At 34.6% G+C, this 16621-nt stretch overlaps 1 protein-coding gene across 1 annotated transcript; it reads left to right on the top strand.

Annotated features, from left to right (window-relative positions):
* Positions 1–15095: 15095 nt before the first annotated feature.
* On the top strand, positions 15096–16250 carry LOC118549276 (L-lactate dehydrogenase B chain-like). Its single transcript, XM_036113549.2, has one exon. The coding sequence runs from the start codon at positions 15200–15202 to the stop codon at positions 16202–16204; it is 1005 nt and encodes a 334-aa protein (XP_035969442.1). The 5' UTR covers positions 15096–15199; the 3' UTR covers positions 16205–16250.
* Positions 16251–16621: the final 371 nt, after the last annotated feature.

Raw genomic sequence — 16621 nt, 5'->3', positions numbered from 1 at the left:
TTTTCATTAAGTAATGTAGAAAAGCTAGTAAAGAGATCATTCAGGGGACTTTCAAACTATAAACAGCATATTATAAATTGCTAGCTAAGACATTTTCTTCTAATGTTGGCTAAGGTCAGTACCAGGTATCTTTCAGGCATCTCAGAAATAAGCGTGGTGATATCACATACCACCTATCATTTAACCCTATTTTTAGGCAAAACTAAATTTATAAGAAGTGGTAGGCTGAGTACTATGACCCATTCAGCCCACATTAATATTTCTTACAGTAGCATCAATGGATTTGTTACTGGAGACCCTGGTAGTAACTTTTTAGGATAAAAATCTTCCTTGGAAATTTTAAGGATAGATAAAATGACAGTTAATTTTCCCAAAGGATTAATTCAAAGCAGAATTAATTCACTGGATTTTGTTGTTGTTATTATTGAAATATATTTTACATATAGTATTGTATAAATTTAAGGTATACAACATGTTGACCTGATACGCTTACATATTGTAATATGATTGCGGTTGCAGTGATACTTAGCACCTCTATCACATCATAATTATCATTCCTTTTTTTGTGGTTAGATAATTAAGATCTATTCTCTTAACAGGTTTGGTGATTATAATACAATATTGTTGTCTCCATTGACTATACTGTGCATTAGATCTCCAGGACTTATTTATCTATGAGTTGCAAGTTTGTACCCTTAAACATCTCTCCAATTGCCCCACCCCCAACCCCTGGTAACCACCATTTTACTCTCCGTTTTTACAAGTTTAGCTTTTTCAGATTCCACATAGAAATGATATATAGTATTTATATTTCTCCATTTGACTTACTTCACTTTTGGCTTTCATTTTAATCTAAAAATATAGTAATGGAAAGACATAGTGATTTGTTTCTATGAACCTTTTAATGGACCTCATATGTGCAGATCCAGGATAAGCCACTTTACCATTATTATTTAATCTTGACCAAAAAAAGAAAAGAAAAAAGAATTTGTTTGTGTTCCAATTTACTGACTGGTTATCTAAGTTTCAGAGAGGGTAACAAATTTGGCAAAAGTCACAAAGCTACTAAGAAGTGGAGCTTGTATTCAAACCCTCTTTTCAAAATCCGTGCTTATTAGGTTTATCTGTTCTACCATGTGTCTGGCTTATGGGTCCCATGAACATCAAAGGTTTCTCATAAAATTATATTTAATGCTGCATTTTACTATCTTAAAACTTTTTTTTAAAGTTCTCCCTTGATATAAGAAATGCTTTGAGAATTAAGCCAGAAATGCTGCAGAATACTAGAATGCAGTAGAGCAATTCATGCTCCAGATTTTGGTCAAAGGGCTTTGACAAGTCCTGCCACTTACTGTTTCTGTGTCTTTGAACAAAGACACAATGAATGTGAATATTGGTTTTCTTGTTTTTGGAATAATTGCCCAATAGTCTGATTATTTCCTCCATCCTATTAGCAATCATTGAAAACAATCAGGTCACTAAAACAAACTCATTCATTTGACAGATGGTCATATATTCTTTTAGTAAGCACATAACTTGAGTATGACTTCTTTTTTATTTGTCTATGAAGGAAGCTAATATCACAAGTATTAAGTCTTCAATGGTTAGCATTGATTTAAGCATATTTGGGAAAAAATACGCAGGACACTTTAAAAAGAAATGCAGCGTTTCTAAAAAAAATATGAGATATATTATAAAACACCCCAAGCAATGTAAAAACAATTTAAATAATTGCAGGGAGACATGTAGTTCCATTATAAACTAGATTAATAAGGCAAGAAAATCTAAGAGAAGAAAGTACTCTACAATTATTTAACTGGGGAAATGGTACATAAAAATGAAGCTGTCCTGAAGACAAATTACATATATATAATGTATAATATATAATGCATAAATTTATATAAATTTTTAAATATATTTATATGAAATTATACATATATAAAATTGGAAACAGTTATGTGCAGTCTTTATAAAAAGTGATGAACAATCAATCTAGTCTCAATTTTAGCAAGTGGGTCAATATACCCCCTCCAAAAAATAAGAAGAAAGCATGGGAAAAGGGAGGAATGAAATATATATTATAAGGAGTAAGAGATTTGGTGTAGAGCCACTTAGGGAATAATCAGTATTCTTTACTGAAATACAAACGGTGTTTCTATTTATTTTACTTCAAAAGAGCATTCATACCTCATGAATGGAATTGTTAATAAGCACTCAAAATTGGAGGGCAGAAGAAATACCTACAGAACCCTACAAAACTTTTAAAAAAAGTAGAGTATGACAGAAACAATATTAGGTTGGGAAATTGTAGGAAGACATTTAATTCAAACTCTAACCCCAAGTATGATATCCATAAAGGGTATGAAAAAAACTAGGTGTACTCTTCCTACACCTTTCTTACCTTTCCCTCTAGGAGCTCTGTCCATCAGGAACAAGCTAAGAGTCCAGACTGTCTATACTGTGTCTTAATGGCACCAGACCTCATGCTGCTATTGGCGCAAAGAAACTGAGAATTTACTCAGATGAAGTGACCCATAGCTTTAAATATACAAACAGTCTAAGTTTCTAAATGTCCCAGTATCTTCCCACCCCTACCAGCACCTGAGCAAGTGTGATTAGTGTGGTAACAAGAATGGCACAGAACAAGCGTAGACAGACTAATTTTCCTAAAAAGGAAAACAGAAATGGGGTCAATGTTTATGATCAAAGTTAGATTGAAAATGTGTTCTTTTGAATATTGGAAAAATAAAGCATATTTTTTTGCTGATAGAAATGATGTGTTAGTAAGGGACAAGAATAACGAGAGAAAAGGGAATATTGCTGGAAGATTGGTCAGGGAATGGAAAGGAAGTCTACTGGACATACCAACTTTGATCTCATCTAGGAGCATGGAGTTCTGATCTAGAGCAGCTGGGGAAGAGGAAAGACTGAAGTTATAGGTGCAGATGTGTGTGTTGCTGGGAGCTATAGGTGTTTTCAGCTGATTGTGTCAATTTTCCCCCAAAAACAAGGCCATGAGATGAAAGTGAAGATGGGGAATATGGTGGAGGATGTTTGAGGAAAGAGGAAAAGATTTGAAATACTCATCGTATTGAATGGTTGGAGGAAGATCAATAATAAATCACTGGGAAAAAAAGAAGGCCAAGGATTTGAAGAGCCAGGGAAGCAGAAGGGTCATCTAGGTGCATATGAAAACACAAGGGGCAATGGCAAAAGCAGTATTGAAGAGAGTGACAGCAAATCAAGAGTAAGTGATAAATCAATAACTTAAGAGTTCATGACTCTGGGAGCTCTAGATGATTATAACATGGGGATGTACTGTTTTTAATCGAATGACCAATAACAGCCAAATGGAATATACGATTAGAGAAAATTAGCTTTTTCTCATTGGTAGTCTCATTAGTTGTCCATACTTTGGTGGATTCTACCATTACCCAGTGTCTGACTACAAACTGAATTTTATCAGCCTAATATTGAATGATAAGACTTTGGAGATATATTTTATAATGACCAAATGTAAAGAGATACTGACAAACAAATCATAATGGCATTTAGTTATATTAGAAACCTCTCTGCACACAGAATTAAAGCCTTCTCCAGTTGTGCACACAGCTTCAAGAAGAGGACACCATATGTGTTGAAATGTATAGAACTTATTGTAGTTGCACATTATTTATGTCTTATTCATGTCTGTGTGGCTTAGGGATTTGTAATTTAACAGAAAAAAAAGACAATACAGGGCATATGAAAGCTTTGAATCTAAAGCTATGGATTTAAGACTTTTTTCTCTAGTTATTGTATATAAAATATATTTTTCTAATAGTATATATATTTTCAATTTATATTTGTGATCATTTCTTTTCATCTAAAAATAATTATGGTGGATAATATCTTGATTTTAGAGATATTTAAACTGAGAATCACATAGACAGAAGCCAATTAACATATCAGAAACAAAACTGGCCTTTGTTGAAGCAGGGATTCAGACTCCTACATTATCAAGAGGTCATTCTCCTTTTATACATATTCAGACCCTCTGTATCTTTGACGTCTCACTTCTTGATAAAATCTCCAGAACTCTGCCCATAAATATTTTTAATCTTTTCTGAATGCCTATTGTGTTTACTCTCTTTCCCACACATTCAGATATGATATGAGATAAATAATGAGTTTATGCATTTTCTGTATGTCATCACTTAGTTGGAGTAAATACCTAATTTTCTAATATAGTATTCTCAGTTCAATTACTTGATTAGATAAATATTGCGTCTGTAGCCCAGGTTTTTCTCTGAAAGTACCAATTAAATTTAAGTAGGATGATCATTTATCAGGGAATATGATTTGACTCTTTGTTTTAAAAGATGGTGTTTGGCACACCTGGGTGGCTCAGTTGGTTAAAGTCCAACTCTTGATTTCTGCTCAGGTCATGGTTTCTGGGTCCTGAGATGGAGCCCCGCATTGGGCTCCACACTCAGCAAGCGGGGAGTCTGCTTAGGATTCCCTCTCTCCCCCTGCCCCCCCTCCCCCCACTCACGCTCTCTAAATAAATAAATAAATAAATAAATAAATAAATAATAAATAAAATCTAAAAAAAAAAATGATAGTTATTGCTTCATGTTGGTGAGTGGATCATTGATCCCAACGATGGCTACCAAAATGTGACTCCATGCAGCTCATATTCACCTGATTTACAAAGTGATTTATTAACATCATCAATGTTAAACAAAGTACAATGTTAAAAAGCCATTTCTAGATTTCTTTTCCTAGCTCAAATAATGTAATACTAAATGTTACAGAATAACAGATTGACTGACTAGTCAGTCCTCTCTATGCATATCATTTACCCTAGTTCTGGCCATCTTGTTTTGGTTAGAGTTTACAGACCTTCTAGAAGCTCACAGATATTTCCAGTGCAAGATTGACTCTCCTGGGAATAAGAAAGGAATGAGAGATTTATTGTAATTTACATACTGTTCTTATAATTGGTCATGAGAATAACTATTTTTATTCTGTCAAATAAGATTTATTTCAAGAAACCTTAGCATCTATAAAAAACAAATCTCAGTAATTGACTACCTTTCTCCCCCACCCCCAACTAAATGTACAGTTGTAAATTTTCCTAAAGGTCTGAGGATGCTTCTTAAACAGAAGTTGAGAAGGTAATGTAGAAGCTGCTAATTAGTAACAAATGCATTATTTATGTATGCCTAAAAATATTATTTAAATGACCCTTAAGTTAACAATGTTGCAGAATTAAATTTTAATTGGATACGGTTTCATTGTTTTTGAGATGCAGTGGGGTTGTTGTTCATATACTTTTTTATAGAAAAAATATAAAAATACCTCTCTGACCAAAGTTTCTTTGCATAAGAATGCTTTCTACAGTAAATCTGGCTGTACTTGCACAACAGAGCTGTGTTTGTGTGTGTGTGCATGTGTGTGTGCACCTTGCTTTGTCCAGAAAGTACATGTTCAAAATTATATTAAGTAGATTATGTTGGGTGCTCTGTGCCAAATGTCAAAATGGTCAAGGACATTTTGAAGATATATTCACCAAATTGTAGAGGATGTCCTAGGTATATACATATTCAGCATGCTTTCCTCCACTATTCCCATCCAGCTGTAATTTTGTAAAATTAGAATTGATCCTACATCCTACAAGCAATGAAGAGAATACAGAATCGATTTGATGATGGAGAAATCTAATCAACAAAGGGAATAATCAAAGTAAATAGGTGAGAAACAAAGAAGCCATCCTAAAGTGAGCAAAGGACCCATTATTGCTTAGAACTAAAGCTACAACTGTAAAAACTTGCAACTGTAAGATTATAGAAATGGAAACGGTGGCATAAAGGAGGAGAGCACTTGTAAATATGCTATTCATTTTTTTCTTTTCTTTTGTCTTTAAGAGTCCATAGATATTATCTTAGGTTGAAATATATCATTAGAGAAATGACCTAATACATTTAAAGTTTTTACTTTATTTCATTTTCTCTTTTCCTTTATATGTTGAAAGGACATTTTGTGCAATGCTATATTTTGTAATGAGGAAATATATAATTGAAGTTCAGCTATTTTTTCAATTTCAGTAAGACTTATTTTTTATTAAATTCAATTTGAAGTCAATCCTTTTTGTACAAATTACTATGAGCACGGTTCTGTTAAATTACATCTATATAGTATATTTTAGTATCATTTTGCTTTTATACATACATACTATCTGGAATGATGTTTATTTTGGGGTTGAAAGATTATGCTATATTTTTGGTTTCTATATTTTATTTATATTGCAAAAGATGTGTATGTGTGAGTGTGGAAGAGGTTTGACATCCCCATGTTTCAAGTGCTAGGTACAGATTAGGCTTTCCTAAAGGTCAAATTTGTGCTCCTTGCTAGGTCCTCTAAATTGAGAATTGAAAAATGTGACTCTGAACAATACAATGTAAATTGAACTCCGCACTAGGATTTCATTTTTCCCTTGGCAAGAAGAAGATGTTGCCATATATATTCCCAATGTCTTAGTGTTGAGCTTCCAGGAAGCATAGTGCATTTTATTTCATAGCATAGGACAAGTACAATCCTAGATATCTTTAATCACAACACAGAAATATTCTACTATACAATAAGATATTAGATGATGCCTTTTCTAATTTGTTTTGTGGATAGAAGAGATGAATAATTGAAGTAATCTCTGTAAGCCTCAGATACAATAATCAACAGTTAGAGATAATTATGGATCAATTATAGATTCTCCTCTGGGGTGTCCTTAGCATGTTAACTAAACTGTTTCTCCATGTTGTTCTATGTTATCCATAGTACATTCTTTTTTATGTCTAAATAATATTCCATGTGCTTAGATATACCACAACTATTTTATCCATTTACCTGTTGGTGGATTTTGTGTTAGTTCTCCTTTTGGATATTAAAAATAAGGCTGCTATGAACATTCATTTTACTTTTTTTATTATGTTATGTTGGTCACCATATAGTACTTCATTAGTTTTTGATGTCATGTTCCATGATTCATTGTTTGCATATATCACCCAGTGCTCCATAAGTACGTGCCCTCTTTAATACCCATCACCAGGCTAACCCATCCCCCCACCCCCTCCCCTCTGAAACCCTCAGTTGGTTTCCTAGAGTCCATAGTCTCTCAGGAGAACATTCATTTTGAAAGGAGTTTTTGTATGGATATATGCTTTCATTTCTTGCATTTAAATACCTTGGAGTGGAGTAACTGGGTCAGATGGTAGTTATATTTTAACTTTTAAAGAAACTGCCAATGCAATATTACTCATTAGAAATAGAGAAAAAACTAGTGATGTGTATACACACACACACACAATACACATATACAATAACATATATCAATGTAAACAAAGCAAACACAACTACCAAGAGAACATATTGTATAGTTCCATTTATACGAAACTCTAGAAAATATAAATCTAATCTTTTTTGTTAGAAAAAGCAGATATTTGGTTGCCTGGGCTACTAAAAAGTAAGGATGGATTGGGAAGAGGCTCAACAGAACTTTTTGGGAAATAGCAATATTTTATATTTTTATTGTGGTGAATAGTTATAGTAATATATGTATTTATCAAAAAGTATAAAACTGTATACATAAAATGGTTGAAACTTGTTTCATATAAATTATACCCTGAGGATGGTAATTTTTTAATGTTGCTTTAAGCTGTGCTTGTATTTATTTCACTTTAGAAATTAGAACTACTCTAGTGTGCTTTGCCTCAATGAAATCTAATCACCTAAATTTACTTTATAATTTTCTGTATATTCTTTAATATAAGAATATTGTAAACATTCTGAAAAATATTATATAATTTTATATTTTCATTTATATAAAGGATATTATAAATATTCAGAATGTTATTATATTCTATAAAATTAAGAATAAGAGAAATATAAAGGTTTTTCTGAGGATTAAATATGTTTGTGAATATAAAGTAGCTAGAACAGATCCTGGCATATCAATTCTATATTTCATGCCAGTATATACGCTTTAGAAAAGTATTACGCTTCCCAATAATTTTTTTTCATGTCAACTGGTGCTTAACTCACATAAGTGCTTCTAATGTAGAATATTTAAGATATAGTGTGAGGTGAAAAGCTGAGGAAATAGTTTTATGACGTTCAAGAAACATTTTACATATGACTATCTGAATATAGGTTCAGATCTGTTACCTGGATGGAATTTAGGTAATAATAGGATTAAGATGCACAAGTATGAACATGCTTACTAAGAATATATAAATATGTTTGTCTTATTTGTTTTTAATTTTAATGCATCAGTTCATTGGTGCCCAGATCACATAAAGGTAAGTGATTAGCAAATATCTTTAAAACTTCATGAATATCTTCTGTAATATCAGAGTAATCTCTTAAAGATGTTGCAAGACACTTGCAAGACACACACATTAGGACAAAATACATCTTTCAATGGTCTGTGTACAAATAAACTATGTTAGTTGTGGCTACAACCACCATGTGGAATGCCTTGGGACTATCTTTAAACTCTTATCCCTGTGTCATTGTCATCCACATAATTACTTTTTTTTGCAGTTTCTTAGTATATATGCATTTTCACTTTATTGAAGCACAATATTTAAATTATCTTGGCCCATAAGGAAGCTGATGGTTTTGCTTACTCTCTCACCTTACTTCACCCCCAGTGTACACTTCAGTGTCACTGTTTCCAAATTCATATTCAACAAGTCTGTCACTTGGGGAAATTATGGGCTTTGGAGTCATTGAGATGTGAGTTCGGGTTTTTAGGTTTATCAGCACAGTGGCATTTTGACTGTGTCCATTTTTCTTTTCTTTTTCTTCCCCCTAAAGATTTTGTTTATTTGTTTGACAGAATGAGAGAGAGCAGAAGCAGGGGGAGCAGCACGCAGAGAGGGAGAAGCAGGCTTCCCACTGAGCAGGGAGCCTGAAGCGGGGCTGGATCCCAAGACCCTGAGATCGTGACCTGAGGCGAAGGCAGACACTTAACCGACTGAGCCACCCAGGCACCCTGCCACCCAGCCACCCAGGCGTCCATTTTTCATCAGCTCTATAGCATTCAGTTTCCTCATTTGTGTGATACAGAATATTATACTTACCTTATGGGATGGTTTTTCAGAATAAGTGAGATAATACAGGTAAAATACAAAGCAGAGTGCCTGAGATAGTTAGTACCCTTTGTCACCACTAACATGACCTCCATTGCTCTTAACTGTTGATGAGATATATATATATATATATATATATATATATATATATATATATATATATATATACTGGATGTGAGTGTTAGCACATTTAGTAGCAAAAATGCATATATGTGCATGGGTGGAAGATGGGTGTGGTCAAAGAGAAGCTTGGCTTTCAATACTGGGGACCTTTAGAATGTATTATTGTCTTGTTCTTTTCTTTCTTCCTTCCTTTCATTCCTTCCTTCCTTCCTTCCTTCCTTCCTTTCTTCTTTCCTTCCATTCTTTCTTTCTTTCTTGTGGTAAGGAGAGGAAAGACCAACTGGAAATAAAATAAAATCTGAGTTCACGCCACAGCATGAGGTAGCTACCACATGGGCCAATGAAACTGTCGAAGAAAAGGAATTTGGAGGATGTTTCTTCCATTCAGTATTTTGCCTAAGGGTAAGTTTGACTTGGTAATTTAGATATTCATCCTCTGTGTATTCTTGCTGCTATGTACAGTTGACCCTTGAAGAACACAAATTTGAATTCCATGGCTCCACTAATATGAAATTTTTCTCAATAAATACAGTAGAGTACTGTAAATGTATTTTCTCTCCCTTATGATGTTCTCAAGAACATTTTCTTTTCTCTATCTTATTTTATTGTAAGAATACAGTATGTGATACATGTAACATAACAAAATATGTGTTTATCAATATGTTATGGTCTTGGTAAGGCCACCAGTCAGCAGTAGGCTATTAGTAGTTATGTTTTGGGGGAGTCAAATATTATACATGGATTTTTGGCTGTGGGGTGTTGGTGACCCTAACCCTTGCATTGTTCAAGGGTCAACTGTAAATTCGTCTAAATTAACTAAGGTTTTTGAAAAAAAAGCCCTTAAGACAGAAAGCACCAATCACATCAGAATTTAAAATAAATGTTATTTAATCAGTTCAGTAATAACTTTTGACAGATTAGTTCTGGTATCCACTATATACTTCCTAAAGATATACAGACTCTCAAATGAAATGTCCTGCAATATAAATCTCACGAGAGACAAATAAATTATACTGCTAAATAAACATTGTTTTTTAGGAAATGAGAAGATAAACACAGTTACATTACAACAAATAATTAACCAAACCTGTGTAGACAGCACCGTCTTTTGTAGAACCTTTGAAATTAGGGTTTTGTTTTGCTTTTTAATTGATGCAAAGGTACTCTGAGCCTGGCTGCGATAAATGTGAAGTCCCTGAATCAATGCCCTGCATTGTGCATTCTGTCATGGTTAAGTTAATGGGAGTGTGAGGTTCATTAAGCAAGTGTTAATGATTTTCTTCCTATATAGTCTGACCCTCACTTAGTTACAGTCAAATATTAATATTACCAGACCTGGTCATCTGTCTTATAAATGCATGTCAATGGTGATAAGGATGATAATATGGATACTGCTGCTCACTTATCTAGGGAAGAAGTCATTCATTCAAAACATTCCAGGTAAGAATGTGTCTCAGGTTTCACGTGGAGAATTGAAAGGAAGCACTATAATGCAGAGCTCTCTGAGTACTCTGTAACATGTGTGTATGTGTGTACACAGTCTTATAAACATACACACAAACATATATATTTCTTACTGTAGGTATACATTAATTTTTTACATCATAAAACTAAATATTAATGTAATAAAAAACTTTTTCAAGGTCATTTTTGTGTAAAGGTTGGGTAGGAAAACATTTTCATAGAGTTGTCTGTATGATCATGACTAACTTTTTAAAAAATTTAATCCCCCAGACTTGCCAGTGGTAACTAGTCTGTTCATTTAAAGATATTTCTGTAGTTTGCTTTCTAGGACTTGCAGTTAAATGCCAAAAGACATTTTTAACACTTATTCAGATTAGCTTTTCCTGTTTTATCTATTTTGAGTATCTCTGAATAAAAACATCTGAAAAACAATTTCCAAGTCTTATAACTACATAATTTTGGAGACAGAATTTTATTCCAGGTTTTTTCATAACATTATCTTTGCTTTTACATTAATTGCAAAGACATGGTTCTCACCCTAACAGTTGTGTACTCTTAACAAATTCTATGCTACACTAATAATTATAGCACAAGATCAGTAAAAAAAGAAAAGAAACAGTAATAAACTATTTAGATAAATGCATTGATATATTTTAATATGATCAGTAAAAATCCATAGTATAAATACATTGATATATTTAGATATATAGTGATATATTTTGGGGAGCAAGGATTACTTCTCTTTGAAGAAGAATTGTGGAAATCTTCATAAAGTAGTGAAGGAGGTGGCCATTGAATTGGATCCTGATGGCTAAGTGTGAATTGAGCATATGGAAAATAAGGAGATGCCTTTCCTGATAGAGAAACCATGTAAGCAAATCTATTTGTAACCTGTGATTACATGTAGGAAAAAAAAACACAATGTCATTTTGGTCTAGATGTTAGAAAATAAATTAGTAATTAATTTAAGCTTGTTTAGGATGTTTCCGTAACTTGACTGTCATCCATCCAGAAAAGGGTTAAGTCCTGGGGCAGAAAATAAAGACTAAGGAAGTGGATCTTAACACAAGATCCTTCTTGAAGAAACAACTTTCTCTTCTCCATATGTCAGGGAATTAACTGACTTTAGCTCAGGGTTTCCCAGTTTTCCGGGAGTGGAGACAGAGCCTCTATAGGGAAATAGTTTAGCCAGGTGGGATACAGACTTTAGTAAAATCTTCTTTAGAGCAACAGCCTTTACTCCATTTTCTGAGAATAATTAAGAATAGCCTGCGCCTATGGTTGAGGCAGAGATCACATTCAGACTAGTCTTTGCTCCCCTTGTGCGGGAGTTGGAGAGGCAGTGCCACGAGCGAGGAAGGGATGCCAGTGTTCAGCATCCCATCTGCCTCATGGTGGTTGTTATCAGGAGCCGAAGTCATGAGAGGACCAGTCAGGGAGGCAAAGCAATAAGCCATTTGCAGGACCATTCTAAAATTGTGTTTTAGAAACAGTGAGTACGGAACTTAATTTCTATCCGTAGAATCAATAGAGGAGTTGGGACCTCATGCCATCCAAGTTTAAGTTAGACAAATAGACCAAATATTGGAAATCATATTCAACCAATGGGGAGAACTTCAGCTTTTTCTAGAGTCACCTTCTTCTCACTTCACTTGCTGTTGTGAGATATACCATTTTCTCCCTTTCTGATCATACCTTTAAAAAATGTGTATAAAAATTCTCCATTACAAAACTCCCCAGACCATTTATACATGAAGAGTCACTACGAATTTTAAAGAAGGGAGTATGACATAGAGGATCCCACTATCTTATTTGAACACAGAAGCTATCTATGGAAATTGTGTTTGCTTAGAACATATTTTGGGCAACACAACCAATTCAAGAGTAAGGCTCTTTGAATGGTAAATAGGTTTTTACAGCTTCTTATCTAAGGTTCTCTCTCCAACTCTAATAATACAATTACGGGTTTTAGAAAATTATTTCTACTCCCAATACTTCTGTTTTCACTTCCCTCCTAAAAAAGAAGTGTTATTGTATGTGTTTAATATTACTTCCAGATTTAAGTCTGAAATTCAATGTGTAGACTTGATCTGTATGTATCCGCTTTATCAATTTGCAAACATTATAGAGCATCTGTGATTCAGCATGGGGCAGTTTTTTATGTGAAGATATTAAGATTTCTCCATTACTGCTGAATGCTGTGCTCTAATTCTCACCAAAATTTTTACAGCCCTACATGTATTGACGGGAGGGCATCAAAGTTCAATAACCCAAGAGTCACAATTCAATCAGTTAAATAAAACCAGGAAGGGATTAAACTATGACAACTAGACCATAAATGTCAGATTAATTCACCTTCACTTTAATATTTCAGGCATTAAATATTTTAAGAAGTGATTTTTCTTATAGACTGAATGTAGAATTGGATAATGAAAATTGGCTTATGAAAAAGGGAACATTTATTCTCAGGCATGTACCAATGCTAGTTTTATATACTACTGAGGCTTTATGAACTTTTCTGAAATCCACATTACCATCTGGAACTTACTTTATGAGTTCCACTTTAAGAACTTCAAATAGTTTTGTAAGAAACCTAAAAGGAAAACAAAACAAAACAATAACAACAATAGAAACTTCTTTACAGGCTGTTTTCCTTGGGTAGTTTAGGTAGTGCTGGCAAGTTAGCTCACTAATTTAAGAGCTGATGCTTGTGAATCAGTGTCATTGGTTCTTCCAATTAGTTGTGTTGCTCCTCTGGACACAAACCTCCTGATAACCTTCATCTGGCATCCTGAACACTTCTAACTTCAGTAGCAAGAGGACATAACTAAGTGAGCCATGAGAACCCAACACAAACCATGGTGTTATTTACGAACAAGTAAGAATGCATGCCCCGCTGACCCTGAGGAAAGAATATCACTCTCATACAGGAAAGGTAGAATATTTTAAAGCTGAGTTGGGACACTGATTTTTCAGAAAATGGCACAACTTGTAATTTCTTGTCCAAAACAGAAGTATCATACAGGTTTTAGTTCAGGGTGACTCATAAAAAAATTGAAAATCAGAGAAAGGATCTATAAATGTAGAACCATTACCCACTTGTGGAGGAACTAGGAAAAATGTAACTGAAAGTTTTGGTAAAACAGAAGTACTTTTTTTCTGCAAGTATGTTCTTATAACTTTATTAGTAACCACATTATGTTGTTTATAATCCAACAGAAATTTATATTAACAAAATTTGAAGTTTAAACATAAAGCATCATTTGAAAATATGAGACAAAATATGTTTATTATTTGTGTTTTATAATTTGAACATAGCTTTTTTCATCACAATTGGGCATTCGGTCAAGAATTATAGGATAGGTTTTCTATTCTGTTCTATTGATCTATGTGTCTATTTTTGTGCCAGTACTGTACTGTTTTGATTACTACAGCTTTGTAATATAACTTGAAATCCATAATTGTGATGACTCCAGCTTTGCTTTCTTTTTCAAGGTTGCTTTGGCTATTTGAGGTCTTTTGTGGCTCCATACAAATTTTAGGATTGTTTGTTCTAGTTCTGTTGGTATTTTGATGGGGATTGCATTAAATGTGCAGATTTTTTGGGTAGTGTAGACATTTTATCAATAGTTGTTCTTCCAATACATGAGCATGCAATGTCTTTCCATTTCTTTGTGTCATCTTCAGTTTCTTTCATCAGTGTTTTATAGTTTTCAGAGTACAAACATGTTGGCAAATATATATGCATATATGTAATATACATGTATGTGTATATATATATTTCCTTTTAATCCATACGAAAATAATAAATTCAGATAGAAAAATAGGCAAAGTAAATGAATAGGCAGTTCTTATGAAGGAAATATCACCCGCCCAAAAAAGGGACAGTATTTTAATTAAAAAAATTATCAGAGAAATCAGAGAAATGCAAATTAAAACAGATATACCATTTCACTGGCAAAAAAATTAAATCCTTGGGACGCCTGGCTGGCTCAGTCGTTAAGTGTCTGCCTTCGGCTCAGGTCATGATCCCAGGGTCCTGGGGTCGAGCCCCGCATCGGGCTCCCTGCTCAGCGGGAAGCCTGCTTCTCCCTCTCCCACTCTCCCTGCTTGTGTTCCCCCTCTCTCTGTCTCTCTCTCTGTCAAATAAATAAATAAAATCTTTAAAAAAAAAATTAAATCCTACAATACACACTGTTGACAAACTTATGGGAAATAAAAACTCTCACATTTTCTTTTGGTAACCATATGAATTGCTAAAGCAGCTTTGAATAACAAAATATAATTACTAATTAAATGGCAGTCTAGTCAAGATAAAAATGCACATAGAATGCCTCCCATCAATCCTACTCTAAAATATACTCTCTGTAGGAATTCATTAAAATTTGACCAAGGACTTGCAGATCCTGCGCCCGAGGAGACGCACGCAGCTAACATTGTCTTCTTCGCGCGACTCTCCCAGCGGGTTCTCTCTGGGCACAATGGCAACTCTTAAGGAAAAACTGATTGCACCAGTTGCAGAAGAAGAGGCAACCGTCCCCAAAAATAAGATCACTGTAGTGGGGGTTGGACAAGTTGGTATGGCGTGTGCCATCAGCATTCTGGGAAAGTCTCTGGATGATGAACTTGCCCTTGTGGATGTTTTAGAAGATAAACTCAAAGGAGAAATGATGGATCTGCAACATGGGAGCTTATTTCTTCAGATACCTAAAATTGTGGCAGATAAAGATTACTCTGTGACTGCCAATTCTAAGATTGTGGTGGTGACTGCGGGAGTCCGCCAGCAGGAAGGAGAGAGCTGGCTCAATCTGGTGCAGAGGAATGTTAATGTCTTCAAATTCATTATTCTGCAGATAGTCAAGTATAGTCCTGATTGTATCATAATTGTGGTTTCCAACCCAGTGGATATTCTCACATATGTTACCTGGAAACTAAGTGGACTACCCAAGCACCATGTAATTGGAAGTGGGTGTAATCTGGATTCTGCCAGATTTCGCTATTTTATGGCTGAAAAACTTGGCATTCATCCCAGCAGCTGCCATGGATGGATTTTGGGAGAACATGGTGATTCAACTGTGGCTGTGTGGAGTGGAGTGAATGTGGCAGGTGTTTCTCTTCAGGAACTGAATCCAGAAATGGGAACAGACAACGACAGTAAAAATTGGAAGGAAGTGCATAAGATGGTGGTGGAAAGTGCCTACGAAGTCATCAAACTAAAAGGATATACCAACTGGGCTATTGGATTAAGTGTGGCTGATCTCATTGAATCCACGTTGAAAAATCCATCCAGGATTCATCCAATGTCAACAATGGTGAAGGGGATGTATGGCATTGAGAACGAAGTCTTCCTGAGCCTTCCATGTATCCTGAATGCTCGGAGCTTAACCAGTGTGATCAACCAGAAGCTGAAGGATGATGAGGTTTCCCAGCTCAAGAAAAGTGCAGATACCTTGTGGGACATCCAGAAAGACCTAAAAGATCTGTGACTTCTGGCTTCTAGGCTGTAGAAATTTAAAACTATGATGTGATTAACTGTGAGCCTTTAGTTTTTCATCCATATACATGGATCACAGTTTGCTTTTATCTTCCTGAATATGTGAATCTGGGCTCACAAAATCAAAGCCCATGCTTGGTTTAATGCTTGCAATATGAGCCCTTGAACAAATAAAATTAACTATTGCAGTGTGAAAAAAAAAAAAATGTGACCAAGGAGATGTTTACACAGATTTTTATTGTTGTAATGTTAATAATAGCAATTGTTTTAAAAAACCATAGATGTCAGGGTGCCTGGGTGGCTCAGATGGTTAAGCGTCTGCCTTCGGCTCAGGTCATGATCCCAGGGTCCTGGGATCGAGTCCCGCATCGGGCTCTCTGCTCCTTGGGAGCCTGCTTCTCCCTCTGCC

The sequence above is a fragment of the Halichoerus grypus genome, chromosome 10 (genome assembly GCF_964656455.1).
Source record: "Halichoerus grypus chromosome 10, mHalGry1.hap1.1, whole genome shotgun sequence".
Classification (NCBI taxonomy): Eukaryota; Metazoa; Chordata; class Mammalia; order Carnivora; family Phocidae; genus Halichoerus; species Halichoerus grypus.
This window is presented reverse-complemented; position numbering and strand designations above follow the sequence as displayed.

Bases quoted from the DNA above. Each gene is read 5' to 3' on its own strand.
- LOC118549276 (XM_036113549.2), top strand. From the start codon at position 15,200: ATGGCAACTCTTAAGGAAAAACTGATTGCACCAGTTGCAGAAGAAGAG.